Source organism: Pipistrellus kuhlii, unplaced genomic scaffold (genome assembly GCF_014108245.1).
Source record: "Pipistrellus kuhlii isolate mPipKuh1 unplaced genomic scaffold, mPipKuh1.p scaffold_m20_p_8, whole genome shotgun sequence".
Taxonomy (NCBI): Eukaryota; Metazoa; Chordata; class Mammalia; order Chiroptera; family Vespertilionidae; genus Pipistrellus; species Pipistrellus kuhlii.
In genome coordinates, this window is record NW_023425584.1 from 11605926 (window position 1) to 11620544 (window position 14619).

Consider the following 14619-nt stretch of genomic DNA (forward strand, 5'->3'; position numbering starts at 1 on the left):
TGGATGCTTTGATTATATCTGTAAAATGTAACCTTTCAACAAAAATCTGAGACAAATGTTACATAAGGTTAAAATTGATCAAGCTGGACGTCGGGTGTATGAAGTTTATTGTCCAAATACTAGAGATATTTCCCAAGAGGAACTCTGCCCCCAGTGGCCCTCTAGACCAGGTATCCCCATAGTTACCGGTAATTTCTGGTGCTCTTGGGAAAGGAGTCAACCACTGGCATTGTTATGAGAAATTTCTTTCTTTTTTGAAAGTTGTTGAGGCAGAGGAGATTCTATTTCTAACCTGGGGAGAAATCTACCGTATTTTCCGGCATATAAAACGACTTTTGAAAAGAAAAAAAGTCAACCAAAAATCGGGGGCAAAAGACCAAAATTGCACAAAAATTACCTGCAGATCCTGACGGCAAAGTAAGTCTTTTCTTTGAAGTGAGGGGTAGTCTCATACAGCGAATGTAGGCCTAAACCTGTTTTAACTGTAAAATTAGGTGCTGTCTTATACGCTGGAAAATACGGTAACATGAATTTTAATGGCTGTCAGTTTTCACAGTCCCACTAAAGCAATTGAAAAAAATTAGCTGCTTTCTTCTTCTGGATTATTCAGATCACCTCTCCCACTGAAAACAACTAAAAATAATTTATTTAAAAAAAAAAAAAAAAAAACCTTAAAAGCATAAAAGAGCTGACAGGATAGTACAGACAAAAACCTTTGGAAAAGGAGGTTTCTAGAGAAGCAAGCTAAGCAAAGCCTGCTTTCCTGTGGGGTGTTTGTTTTTGGCAGACTCGCCTAAGTAAAAGCTTCAGAAATCAAAACCCAGGCGCGGAGTCTAATAAGAGACCATATTACATTAGGACTCCCAAAGGCTGTAGCTTCTGGACCTACAGAAGCAGCAGGGGCTGTGAGTCGGACCAGATCGTTCCCACCTTGGGGAGCAGAGCAGAGAGAGTCAGCATAAGGGACCCGTCCTGGGAAACTAACACAGTGGCCTCAGACAGATTTGCAGCCCAGCCTCCTATCACTGGTGAGCCAAACTCAGAAAAGTATCTCAACCTAAATCTCAAATTGTCCCTACTAACTTTTCCAGAGCAATAAGCACCACATATACAAAAATAACCAAGCTCTCAAGGAAACAAGAACTCATTTGTGAGGATCTAAAAAAAAGTCAGAAACCAATATTTCAGAAGTTGGTATTATCAGATATAAATTATGGAAAAGCTATGTTTATTATATGTAAATAAATAAATAAAGACTAATCTACAGATTGGTAAACTATATAAAGCAACCCAACAGACTGGAAAAGAGATCTATTAAAACATTTAGAAATACAAAAAATGCAACTTATTTTCATGGATAACTTAACAGCAAATTAGATACAGCTGAAGGGGAGAATTAGTGAAATGGACAAAAAAAATTATCCAGAATATAAAACGGGGGGGAGGGGGAGAAAATTATGGAAGAAGTATTAAATATATAGAAGATAGGGTGGTATCTTAAAGGGTCTAATATCCATTTGGTCAAATTCTCAGAAGGAAATGAGACAAAGGGAATATTTTAAAAGATAGTGACTTGAAAATTTTATAGAAGTGATGAAATACATCAATCCACAGTTTCAAGTAAATCAGCAAAACCCAAACAAGATAAAAAGAAATTCACACTTATTAGATCATAAGGTAACTAAAGACAAAATAAAAATGATAAAGGCAGGCCAGATTTTAAGTGACAGATTTCCTTCTAAGGAACAACAGGTGAAGAGTTGCTAACTTCTCAGTAGCAAAAATGGAAGCCAGAAGATGGTGGAATGTTAACTCAGATAAGCCAAATAAAAATAACTTCCAAACAAGAATGCTATATCCATCAAAAAGGAGGATAAAATAAAGCCTAAGAGAATAGATCACCAGCTGACTTCCACTAAAGGCTTCCATTAAAGCAAGAAGAAAGAAAATCTCTCATGAGAGTTACATGAGAAGGAATTAAGGCATAGAAAGTGGTAAACATAACTAAATCTTAATAATATTGACCATATTAAACTATAATGACATGTGTGCTTTTAAAAAGATAAGACAGCCCTAGCCATCTTGGATCAGTGGGTAGAGCATCGGCCTGGAGACTGTAGGGTCAAGGGTTTGATTCTGGTCCAAGGCATATGCCTGGGTTGAGGGCTCCATCCTCAGTAGGGAGGCATGCAGGAGGCAACCAATCAATGATTCTCTCTCATCATTGATGATTCTCTCTCTCCCTCTCCTTTCCTCTCTGAAGTCAATAAAAATATATTTTTTAAATATATCTTTAAAAAATAGACAATTAAAATATGCAGTAGCAATAAGATAGGTTGGGAAAGAGGGTAGGGTAACGTGCTCTAAAGCCCTTGTATAATTCAGGGAGAGAGAAAGCAGTTCTAAACTTTAGACTGTGGTAAGTTAAGATTGCTTATTACCATTTATTGCATAATCGCTATAGAATAGAAATGGAGTACATACCTTTCAAACCAGTAAAGGGTGGCAATAAAAATATGCAAAATAGTCAATGTGTTTAAAAGTGGATACAATAGGGAAAGAAAGCAGCACAAGACAGGCAGGACAAAATAAGATTAGACAACATCACTGAACTCTGAAAACAAACTGTAGCCACCTGTGGAAAAGATGGATTCATCCCACAAAACATGATTCTATTTACTCACATTTCAAAAATAGTCTACATAGAGAAGCAGAGAAAGGTGGTAAAACATCAAAGGACAGCTTGGAAATTATCACCAAAGTCAAGGCTTAGACAGAAGATTTAGGGGTGCTTGGGGTATGCGTGTTCAAGTTTTGTGTTGCATTTCCAAAAAGAAAAGAAGTTTAAAACAAAGGTCTACCCTCAACAGTGTTTACTTCTTCCCTTCCACAGACCATCATCCACGGGCTGGTTCTTGCAGGCAGCTTCCTGATGTACTTTGTGGTCTCCCTAGTATACAACGCCACCTGCGTCACCTGCAACAGTCCCACCAATCCCTACGGGGTGATGCAAGTCCAGCTCTCAGACCCCACTTTCTACCTCGTCTGCTTCCTCACGCCAGTCGCGGCTCTTCTCCCAAGGTTTGAGCACTGGGGCCCTTTCTTCCTAAAATTGCCAATCTCCCCTCAATAAGCCATTTTCATAGCCCAGGCATCAGTAGTTTGACTCCTGGTTGCGATCCTTGAGGCTATAGTCTCAAGGAAAGGGTCCTAGGACAGAAAGAATGATGAACTTGGAGAAAAATACCACCGACTCTGGTCCTAGGTCAACCATAAAGTAGCCAAGTCACCAAATCAGGCATGGCCTCAGTTGTGACATCTGTAAATGGGAGTGATCATTCCTGTCCTCCAGCTTTACAAATTTTGAATAAGCACAAGCCTCAGAGGATATATTTCCCACCGCAGTCCTTCAGCCCAACACCCCTTGGGAGAGAGACCCTGGGAGAGACCATGAGGATTGTGCGCTCATTGGAAAAGGGCATCAAATGTGTGTTAACTACTTTTGTCCACATTTTGGGGGTTAAGTGCAGTTGTGATCACCACTGACCAAGGACTGAGCTCCTCTGTCCTGTGTCTTTTTTTTTTCTTTGGGGGGTGGGGGGCTGTAGAAATAGAAATTTATCAGCCCAGAATTCTTGGTCTTACCCTTGGCTGGAAAACACACTTGAAGCCAAAAGCTACCAGCCTGATTAAAATCCTTGAAAAGTATAAAAGACTGTTGACACATGCTTTGAAAAGACGCCACTGAACAGTACAGCTTGTTAAACAGAGACAAGTTAGCAAATATTTACTTGTTGGTTACCATAGCACATAAGTTAAATCTTTTTGCTTGTTCTACATTATCATCCTAAGGTTGAATTTCTGTTTAATTCTCTTTACTAAGAAAAGCAAAGAGGTTTCTTCTGAGAAAGGATTGTTTTAATAGTTCCAAAAACTGTTGACTTGTAACCTTGAAAAAATTAATGTTTGTTATAGAAATCTACATGATAGAATGTTTGCTGCAGAAAACTATTTGTTCCCTTAAGGTTATAAGCTGTATTTATCATAATGGAAGTAGATTTCACTCACCAACCTTGTGATAATTAGCCCACTAACCATGACCTCACTAATCTTAGTCTAATTAATTCAATCAGTACAAAAGAACTGTACAGAGTCTCTTAAAACCAAGAACATGTAAATGGTTTTGCGGATAAAAACAAAAGCCTGCACACACAAACCTTAAAACATAATGAGCACTTTAAATAGAGGATACCAATTTTTGGACACTCTCAGTTTTCTCCCACTGCATGTCCTTGACATGGTGTAGGTCAAGCCTTGGCCTTAGGTTCTTTTGTCTTCTAACTTTATAGTCTCTCCGTAGACATAGCAACCACTAGTATGAAGATAAATATTTTGAACATATGAATCTCCAAATTCCCAACCCAGACCTCTCTTCTGAATTCCAGACAATTTTTTTCTAGCTACTTATTCACCACTTCCACTAGGCATGTAAATTCAAAGAAATTGGGAGACCATCTGTAATTTAAGTCATGATCCTTCCTTCACCACCACCTAAGATACCTGGGTCTCTTCCAGAGTTTCTTCTATCAAATGCTATCCAATTAGGACCAAGGCAGACCCCTGCAAGTTATCCTTGATACCACTCACCACCTCATGCCCACATCTAGCTCATTACCAAGACCTGGCAATTCTATATTGTATATGTTTCTTAAATCCATCTGCTCTTTCCATATCTACAGCTACCACCATGGATAGATTATGTTCTTTCTTCCCAAATTACTGCAAAAGTATCTTAATAGATTTCACTCTAATCTACTATCACTGTGTCAAAGTATAATCATGTCATATGCTTAGAACCCTGACAGGGCTTACCAAGACTTTTACAATAAAGCACACACACACACAGGAAAAAAAAAAAAAAAAAAAAAAAAACAAAAACCTCTCAGTCCTTGCCTGCTCTGGCCCTGCCAACCCCTCTGTGTCATTTCCCCTCTTGTCCTCACTCTCCACATTTCAGCCATTGTACATGGATTTGGTTCTCACCTCCTATGCATGTCTCTTGCTCAAGGAAGGTGTCTCACACCAGATCATGTGTCCAACATGCTCACTGCTCCTTCTGTTTATAACTCTGCTCAGGTACCATAGGAAAGCAAGAACCTATCTGTCCTGTTCTCAGCTTAACCTCTTAGGAGAGTGGCCCACTGTAGAAACTTGAAAAGCATCTGTTGAATAAATGGATGGAGAAGGAATGTAGCACCAGCACGGTGGAAAGGTTTAAACTGAGAAAATTCCAGCTTTCAGGCAGGAAGTTGTCTTTTCTTAAACATGCCTACCTATACTGCCTCTCTGGGTGAGATGAGAAAGAATGGGCAAAGTTTACCTGATGCCATGGGAGTCTTCAGATACCCCTTGTCCCCTGTGAGGCTCTCTAAAGCTTTCAGACACAGTGGAAGGATGGGAGTCTTCTTATAAGGCTTTAGAAATAAACATTTTAAAAAGAATTATCTGGGGGAAAGATTCTGGATGTCTACTTTCTAGATAAAGAAATTGATACCCAGAGCCCAGTATCACAAGATGGTATATGCTTTCTCCATAGACCACACACTTATATTCACCTTCGTATTTTTCCCCCCAAGTGTGGAATAGAAAGACTCCAGGCACAAATAGAGACTTCCAATCCCGGAGTCCAGTACAGGCTACATGTAGCTTGGTTGGGGAAAGGAATCCTGGGTTAACCATCAGGGAGACCTAGCAACTGCTCAGGGGACCTTGGAAACCCTATCTCATATCTTGGAGCCTCAGTTTCTTCATCTGGAAAATGGTGCAATGCTGGGAAATTAGAATGACCCACAGATTCAAGAGAATATTTAGAAACTACTTAAATTCCACAAAGGGTTGATATTGCAAAGAACATTTGCCTAAATCAGGATAGCCCACAAAGAGAAAGGACTGCCCTGTACATGGTAGATAAAACTCAAGGGATCCAGAGTGCTCAGTTCTGACCACAGGGAGACCACTGTGTGACTCTGGACAAGTCACTTTCCTCATGTGTAACAAAAAAAAAGTACCAGCCACATGGGATTGTTGGGAAAGATGAGTTAATAACATTAAAGCATTTAGAAACATTCTGGTTCATAATAAATGTTAGTTATTACATATTGTTATTGAACTCCCAAATCTCAGAGGTGCCCAGGCATAGATTTAATGACCACAGTCAGGAGCACAGCGAAAAGGATCTTGCCATGGGTGGGGAGTTGTGAAATGCTAAAGTTCAAGACGTCAACAAAAGTCAGGAAAAAAAAGATTTATTGTTGTTTCTCCTTCCCCACTAGGTACTTTTTCTTGTCTTTACAAGGAACATATGGGGAATCCCTGATCTCAAAAGCTCAGAAAATTGACAAACTCCCCACGGACAAAAGAGACCTGAAAATCCAGAGTTGGAGAAGCAGACAAATGCCTGCCTCTGTCCCTGGAGAGGCTCAGCGCAACCACCGTCCAGTACCACCTGTCCCTCAACAGGACTTCAGAGCCAACACCCCAAAGAGCTCCAGTCCTCCCAAGCAGAAGTACAAGGAGAACCGGGGGCTGCATGGAGAGAGAAGCAGCAGAGACCACAGGATGGACAACCCAAACTCAGCAGACTCCTCAGCTAAACTCTCATCCAGAGATCACCTCCTTCTGGGGCCCAACAGCAGGATGGCACCCGGGGCCTACCCCAGTGGGCAGACTGATGAATATAGGCCCTCGAGCAGGGGCAGCCATCGCCGATCCCAGAGTTCACTGACTATCTGAGGGACCTGCAGAAATCTGTACAAACTTGGGTTAATTAGGTTAGCAATTGGCCTTCCTCTCCATGGAGAAAAGAATGAGCCAGTCTTAGTCTTTTCTCCCCGCCAGGCTTGAATTCCTTACAGGAAGTACTGGCTCCAAGGGGAATGACCAAAAAAAGGTTGGAAACCACTCAACCTCCAGTTTCCTCTTGCTGTCAGGGGGCACACCTTGCAAACAGAGTTTCATAAAGAGGCTTTGTATGTTACTATGGCATCGAGTCCTCAGAGACATTCTTGTGATCCTCCAGATAAGTACAGCCGACAACCCAATACATAAGTTTCCAAGATTCCAAATGTATAAACCCAGGCAATCTCTCAGGCTGTGGAAGTTTCTAGTCTTGCCACACCATCACTTCACCGCACGGGTGCCAGAGTTTAAATTTCAGAAGAGACCCATACAGGCAGGTGCTTCATCTTGATTGTATTGCAGAGATGGCCACGTGGGAGTTTACATCCCTTTCTCTCACCAAGAGTAGGGGCGCTGTTTGTCTCTAAGTCAAATAAAACTACATCTAAATATTAAAACTAGACTTGAACTTCAGAGGGTTGTGGGACCACAGCTAGTATAAGAGGCAGAAAGAACAGAAGCATTCTGAGAGAAATGGGTATACCAGAAGCCCTGTGCTTTAGCTGACAGACCACATGTCCCACAGCCTGGGAAATCTACCAAGAGAGCAGCACTTTTTTTTTAAGCTATTTATTTTATTTGTTTTTATATTAAGGGTCCCACTCATTCGGTTCTCAGAACAGGAAAACTCTAAGATGAATAGATCTTAGAAAATCTGCCCACAGAATAGACCCATATAATGCAAACAACTCTAAACCCAAACAATGACATCTTCAAGGGCAGGGCCAACATGAAATCCTGTTCATTAAATCTATCCCAGAGAGGAGTGTCACCTGGAGGACACTGGCACATGCTTCCATTCAATTAGGGAGGGACATAGGAAGTCTCACTTCACAGGGAAAAAGATTACATAGGCTTCTTACCCCTAGAGATAGTAAATACCAAAAATATAAGAGCTCAAAAACAGTGTTGAAATAAAAGAATGGATGGTAGAATTCTAATAGACTATCAGGAGAAACTACGTCTACTATGGGCAAGGATAGCCTGTCCCTAGTCTTTTAAGATAAGCCAGGGAGGGCTACTAAACCTTTTATCCTTAAGGCAGTGCCTATATATTACACAAAATCCTTATAGATTAGGAACAAATGCAACAAGTCTTTGAGCCTAATTGTCATAGCCACCTCGCTTGAATAACTTTTCAGCAACAATGCCCCCAAAAGATCTGAACAACCAAGTTGGCAAATGACAGACTGAGCTGGCCCTCTGACCACCCTGCTGACAAACCTGAACTGGAGAAGCCACTTGGAGCACTATTCTGGAGCCAAAATACTGGATCTCTTTCGCTGATTCTGCCACATAATGACACAGGCACTGGCCAGCTGGTAGGCATTCAGGGGAATTCTACAAGAGGATTGCTAAAGGAGAAACACAGCAGGCAAAGCAGTAATGACTTTGTCCTGAATAAGAGGATTGAGCCAAAACTCAGATTTCAGGGTCCCTTTCTCCATTATGATTCCTGCTCAGTCCTGAAAGCCAGATGAGAAAGCATGCTTCAGAAGAGACCTCAGGAGATCTCAGGCATAGTTCTTTGTTCTCTAGAGCCAGGAACCTTGAAGCAGGATGCCACACCTACAAATTAGGGTAGAACTGCCTCCCGGGCTTGGCATAGGAACAAGTCAAAGTTACATAGGAGGTGAGGGAGAGAAGGAAAGTGAAAACCCTTTGAAAGTTGTAAGACCCTCAGTATAACACAGGGATATTTATTTCAGAGCTTAGAGGAAAAGAGGTGATAGAGAAGTTGAGAAAATTTCTGATCCTAACGCCTAAATGCCAAACCATACCCATCATTGTGATGCTGCTCTCATTCTTGCATGACCAACCATCCCAGTTAGACTGGAATTTTCCCAGTTTTAGCACTGAAAGCCCCACATCCTGGGAAACTCCTCAGTCCTGGGCCAACTGGTCACCTACTCCTGCCCTTCTTTGTAAACCAAATCAACTGTGACTATCCAACATGCCACCTTAGGGAGAAAAGTTATAAAAGCTATTTCCGTATAACATAATCCCAATGATTGTACTTAATACATTTTTATATTTTTATGACCTTTTACTGATTGACTGGAAATGTGCTGTCCTTTTTATTAAAAGAAAAAAAAATAAACATGATTTTCCAAAATTGCTTGCAGTTCTGAGTCCTCTCTCATCCATCCACCCTTTTTTGCATTCACTCATCTGTTCATTCATTTATTCACCCATCCATTCACTTATCTACCCAATGAACTTCTAGTAAGCCCCCAGTAGAGGCCTGTGATGTGCTAGGAGCTTCAAGGAGCTCATCCCTGACTTAAATAAGCTCATAGCCTTGTTGGACATAGAGTATCAGAACAGATTTGGTCCAATGTAAGAGTGTGACACCAACCAAACTGGGTACAAAAATTAGAAGCAGCACACACAGTCCCCTCTCTCTGAAACTCTACCCTGCCTACTCCCCTCTCCTGGAAGCCTGCGCCAACCTCAAACCCATGTTGATTAGGTGCCCTCTCTCACTCATTCAGCAGATATCAAAGAGTGCCTGCAGTCCACAGCATTGTAGCATGCAACAAGCATAAAAGATGGGACAAAGAGAGGTTCAGCTCCTACCCTCCAGGGATTGAGTCTAGAAGGGGCGACAGGGAGGAGGGAAGGGGGTAGTTCCATGGCAATCAGAGAAGGCTGCTCCAAGAAAAAGACAACTTAACCATAAGATAATTAATTATGAAAGCCCTGAAAAAGGAACACAGTTTGGAAGATTCAAAAAGTTAAGGGGAAAAAAGAGAAAAGAGGTCAGTGTGACTAGAAACCAGTAAGCAAGAGGAAATGCCCATAATGTTAGTAATCACAACTGCATTAGCTTACTGGGGGCTAGGAGCTGGTCTAAGCACACATCATCACATGAACCTCACAGCCACCCAGCAAGTAAGTACCATTATTCTCCCCTATTTCATTTAGTGTTGGTGACATAATGAACCACCTTCAAGATTTAGAAGATTAACACAATTATTCATGTGCTCACGATGGTGTACTTGGGCAATTTGGGCTGGGACCTCCCTCCACATGGTCTCCATTCTCAAAGACATCAGCCAGCCTTGTCACATGGCAGCAATTTTCTGGGAGCAAGAACAGAAGCTGCAAAGTCTCTTGACATACAGGCTTAGAACTCACACATCATCTTTTCCACCACATTCTCTCAAAACAAGCCACAAGGCCAGCCCAGTTACAAAGAGGTGGGAAAATATACCCCACCTTTAATGGGAGGAGTTACAAAGAAATCTGAGACTATTTGTAATCTACCACATTCCATTTACAAAAGGAGAAACTGAGGCAGAGAGAGATTACATGAATTCAGCACAGTCACACCATTAACAAGTGGGGAGGCAGCATTCTAGTCCCAGAAGTCTGAAACCAGAGTCTATGCTCTTAGCCACTGAGCTACACAAATGTGAGACAGGGACCAGGGACCAGAAGGGGCTTGTCTTCTCGACAGTCCTTTGAGAGACACGGTAAGCACAGTGCTTAACTAGCCTGAACTCCATCCCAACTCTGTCACAGGCTGGCACGGTGATCTAGCCCACATTGTTTAGCTGAGTTGCTCACCCAGACCAAAGCTTCAAAAAGTAAGGAAGAAAGCAGTCACAGGAGAACCAGAATGTCAATTATCTCCCGTGAGCTGATCACGTAGCCAGAACTTTCCATTCTGCACACAGAGCACCAGGAGAAATCAACCTTCTGGGAGTGAATTCCCCCAGGTAACCAGAGAACCAAAGGGGGATGGAGGTGTGGGATCCAGAAAGTAGGAACCATGAGCAGGGACAATGCCCAAAAAGGTAGGTCTTTAGAGGGTACAAGAACTGCCCAAACTTCAGGACTCCTGAAAGGAGGATTCATGCATTTTTACACAAGAGCCGAGACTAGCAACCTTTTGTTCAAAGGCGTTCTGGTGCCACCTAGCAGCCGTGGTGGAGCAGCTACACCTAAGGGCTCTTCCTGCAGGGAAGCAGGGCTGGGGGAACCAAGCCAGGAGTCAGCAGGCCAGATTTTAAGTCTGGCTCAGCCCAGGGTTTCTGCTGTGACGCTGGACACATCCCTTCACCAGGTTTCAACTTCAAACTGAGATTCAGTCAGTTTCCCCAAATACTCAAGGTGGGAGCTGGGCTGTTCCAACATCCTGTGGTTCTGAAAGCTATTTTGGGGAAGCTGGTTATAGTATAGGCATGACTCCTGGTAAATCAATTTGTTAGATTCTCACACATGCGTGCATAAACACACACACACACACACACACACACACACACACACGCACACACATGCATGCACGCAAGGTGGAAAATCCCATGGGGGAGGGACCGACCATCTGTTCTCTGCTGTGTTCCCAGTGCTGGGCTCACTGCAGTGCTCAACAATGTCGTGTTCTTGCTGTTAAAGAAAAATCAGCTTTAACCTGTTTGGCTCAGTAGATAGAGCATTGGCCTGAGGACTGAAGGATCCCACACTTATTCTGGTCAAGGGCATGAATGTTGGTTGCAAGCACATCCCCAGTAGGAGGTATGCAGAAGGCAGCTCATCGATGTTTCTAATTATCCCTCTCCCTTCCTCTCTGTAAAAAATCAATAAAATATATTTTTTAAAAGAAAAAGGAAAAATCATAGGGCCCAGCCCACATCGCTCAGTGGTTGAGCATTGACCCGTGAACTAGAAGGTCACAGTTTGATTCCAGTCAAGGCATATACCTGAGTCCAGTCAATCACCATTGGGGGGGAGGCATGCAGCCAATTGATGATTCTCCCTCATTATTGATGTTTCTATCTCTCTCTTACTCTCCCTTACTCCCTGAAATCAATAAAAATATTTTTTAAAGAAAAATCATAAATAGGGGCTGGTCTCAGTGGGAGCATAAGAAGGCAGGAGGGCAGCACCAGCATCTGGAGAGAAAAAGACCCTTTGAGCTGTTTTGAAGCCCTAGATTGCCTTTTTTCAGATCAGTAGATATTAAGGAGTATAAGTACCAACAGAGAGGCAGGGCAGGGAGCCCCCATCTCAGACATCAAAGGGAGCTGGTGCTAGGATGCCTCCTTCCCTGACACAGGCTTGGACTCATTCCAGGTGCTAAACTGTGTAAGGAGCTGAGGAAAAAGAGCTTTAATCTCCTACAATCTCCATCAAATCTCTAACCACCCCTCAAAAAGAATAGCTGCTCACCACCTAAATGAAGCACTGAGACAAGTCTCTAGTTCCCCTCCCTGCATAGCACTGCCCCCAGCCCCTCCTACGCCCACAATTAGATGTCACTATCTGTCCCCTGACTGCCAGTCAGTCTACTAGAGGGATCAACTCCACGCAGGTCACACCCAGGGATAGGAAAGCCCAGGCACCTCAGGAACCAAGACCACCTGGACCCAGCAGTATCCTCAGAGTCTGTCCTCAGACCCTAGTTCAACAAAGGAAGGGGGGGAAATTGTTGGGGTTTTAGGGTTTTCTTTGTTTTTTTTTCAGTATTATGAGTCCTTCCTATCCTAATTAACTTATGTTCCCACGAGATGAGGTGAAAGATATTCCTAAAGATGACAAAACTCAGAAGAGATAAGCAGAGGAGCTCAGGATCACCCAGTAATTTAGATTTAGAGCTGAGTCTAGAACAACACCCCTCAATGAGGGCTCTTCAGCTACCTCATCAGCCAGAGATGAACTAGTAATCCTTTCCAGGGCTTCATGGACATTTACAAATAAGAAGATTAACACAAAAGGGTAACTTTAAAATAGACCACATGGCAAATGAGTCATATCTGTTTGACTATGGAGTGCTTCCAGAACTCCTCAGATCTCCCTTTTTGCAAAGGGCAGCCTGCGGGTGAGGCTGGGGCTATACCAGTAAGATGTCGCCTCTCATGGTCTTTACCTGCAGAGGTGAAAATGAATTCTGAACCCCCAACAACTGCTGCTTCTGAGCTTCCAATCCTGCCTTTAAAATAACCCATCTTTTTTTTTCCTCTCTCTCTTTCACACACACACACACACACACACACACACACACACACACACACTAGAGGCCTGATGCACAAAGATTCATGCAAGAATGGGCCTTCCTTCTTCTGGCTGTCCACACTGCTTTCACTCCTGCTGGAGCTGACTTTCCACCTTATCACCTTTTCATGCTGCCCAGAGGCCCTCCCTGGCTAGTATCTGCATATGCAAATTAACCCACCATCTTTGCATACTCACTCCTGATTGGCTGGTGTGCATCACAAAGGTACAGTCAATTTGCATCCTACTCTTTTATTAGTGTGTGTGTGTGTGTGTGTGTGAATATATATATATATATATATATTTTTTTTTTTTTCAGATTTGTTCCTTTTACTGGATGCAAAAGACCAAAATGTGAACAGAAGCATACATTTGCTTTTTCCATTTATAATAGACTGGTATGTTGGACAGCAAGTTCTTTTTTCAAGAAGAGACCACAAGAACCCTGGGCAGTGTGCCACTTCCAGCAGCTTTTCCATACAAGTGGCCTGCACACTGAGGACTTTCCTAAAATTTCTCAATGGTTCATAAACCCCAAACTAGGAGCAGCTGGCCTCAATGTGCCCTGTATCTCTTGCTAAGCAGACCCAAGCCTAGCATAAGCAGATTTGCTGCAACTCTCATCAGGTGGCACCAAGCCTGGCATGAGCTGCAGCCAGTGTTGTTCAACTAAGCAGCCGCAAACTAGGCACAGTGGCAGCTGGCCTCAGCTCACAATGTGGTGCCCACCAAAGGTCTTAAGACCAGCACTAGTGGAAGCCAGTCTCAATTCTCAGCATAGCCTCTCCTAAGTGCCATCAAGCCCAGCACAACAGACAATTACCTTAGCCTGCACTGGAGCCACTCCCAAGACACTCCAGAACAAACACACCCAATGGCCAGCTTCCGGTCACACCAGGCACCACCCAATCAACTCCACAAATGACAAATCAAAGTGCAGACTCTGTTGACACCAAAGCCCTGCTAAAGTTGTCTCCAGCTCCATGGGGTTAACCCCCAAATAATAGCTTGTCCAATGTAGTCACATCCAGCCTTCACAGCCAGTCAACCTGATGGTCAATCCCAGTCACTGACATGCCAACAACAAATAAAGCTCAACTGCAATAGGAGAACACACACAACCCACACATGGGACACCCTTGGAACACCTGGCTCAGATGAATAGGCAGATTGTGCCCCGGGACCTCACAGGGCACCTACTACATAAGGTCACTCTACCAAGACTGGGGAACATGGCAGATCTGCCTAATACATAGAAACAACCACAGGAAGGCAACCAAAATGAGGGAACAAAAAAAAAAAAAAAAAAAAAAAAAAAAAAAAAAAAAAAAAAAAAAAAAAAACCATATCTCAAATAAAATAGGACAAAGCTCTAGAAAAATAACTGAACAAAATGGAGGCAAGCAATCTTCCAGATACAGAATTCAAAACACTGGTTATAAGAATGCTCAATGAACTTAGAGGGAAAATAGATTAACCAGGTGAGAACTTCAACACAGATTAAAAAAAAACATAAGAAGGAACTAATTAGAAATGAAGAATATATTAACTAAAATGAAGAACACAGAAGAATACATTAGAGGGAATCAACAGCAGAATAGATGAGGCAGATTGATTCAGCAAAGTAGCAGAAAACACCAAAGTGGGACAGTAAAAAATAAAAAA

The 14619-nt window shown here is 42.6% G+C and overlaps 1 protein-coding gene across 3 annotated transcripts in view; it reads left to right on the forward strand.

Annotated features, from left to right (window-relative positions):
- Window positions 1-14619, forward strand: part of ATP10B (ATPase phospholipid transporting 10B (putative)) — a 194233-nt gene that overhangs the window by 167089 nt on the left and 12525 nt on the right. For all 3 annotated transcript variants that reach the window (XM_036423621.2, XM_036423622.2, XM_036423623.1), the window contains 2 exons: window positions 2894-3081; window positions 6333-6821. In XM_036423621.2, coding sequence (XP_036279514.1) covers window positions 2894-3081; window positions 6333-6792 — 648 coding nt within the window. In that variant the 3' untranslated portion in view covers window positions 6793-6821. Of the gene's footprint in view, window positions 1-2893; window positions 3082-6332; window positions 6822-14619 lie in introns of those variants that run through there.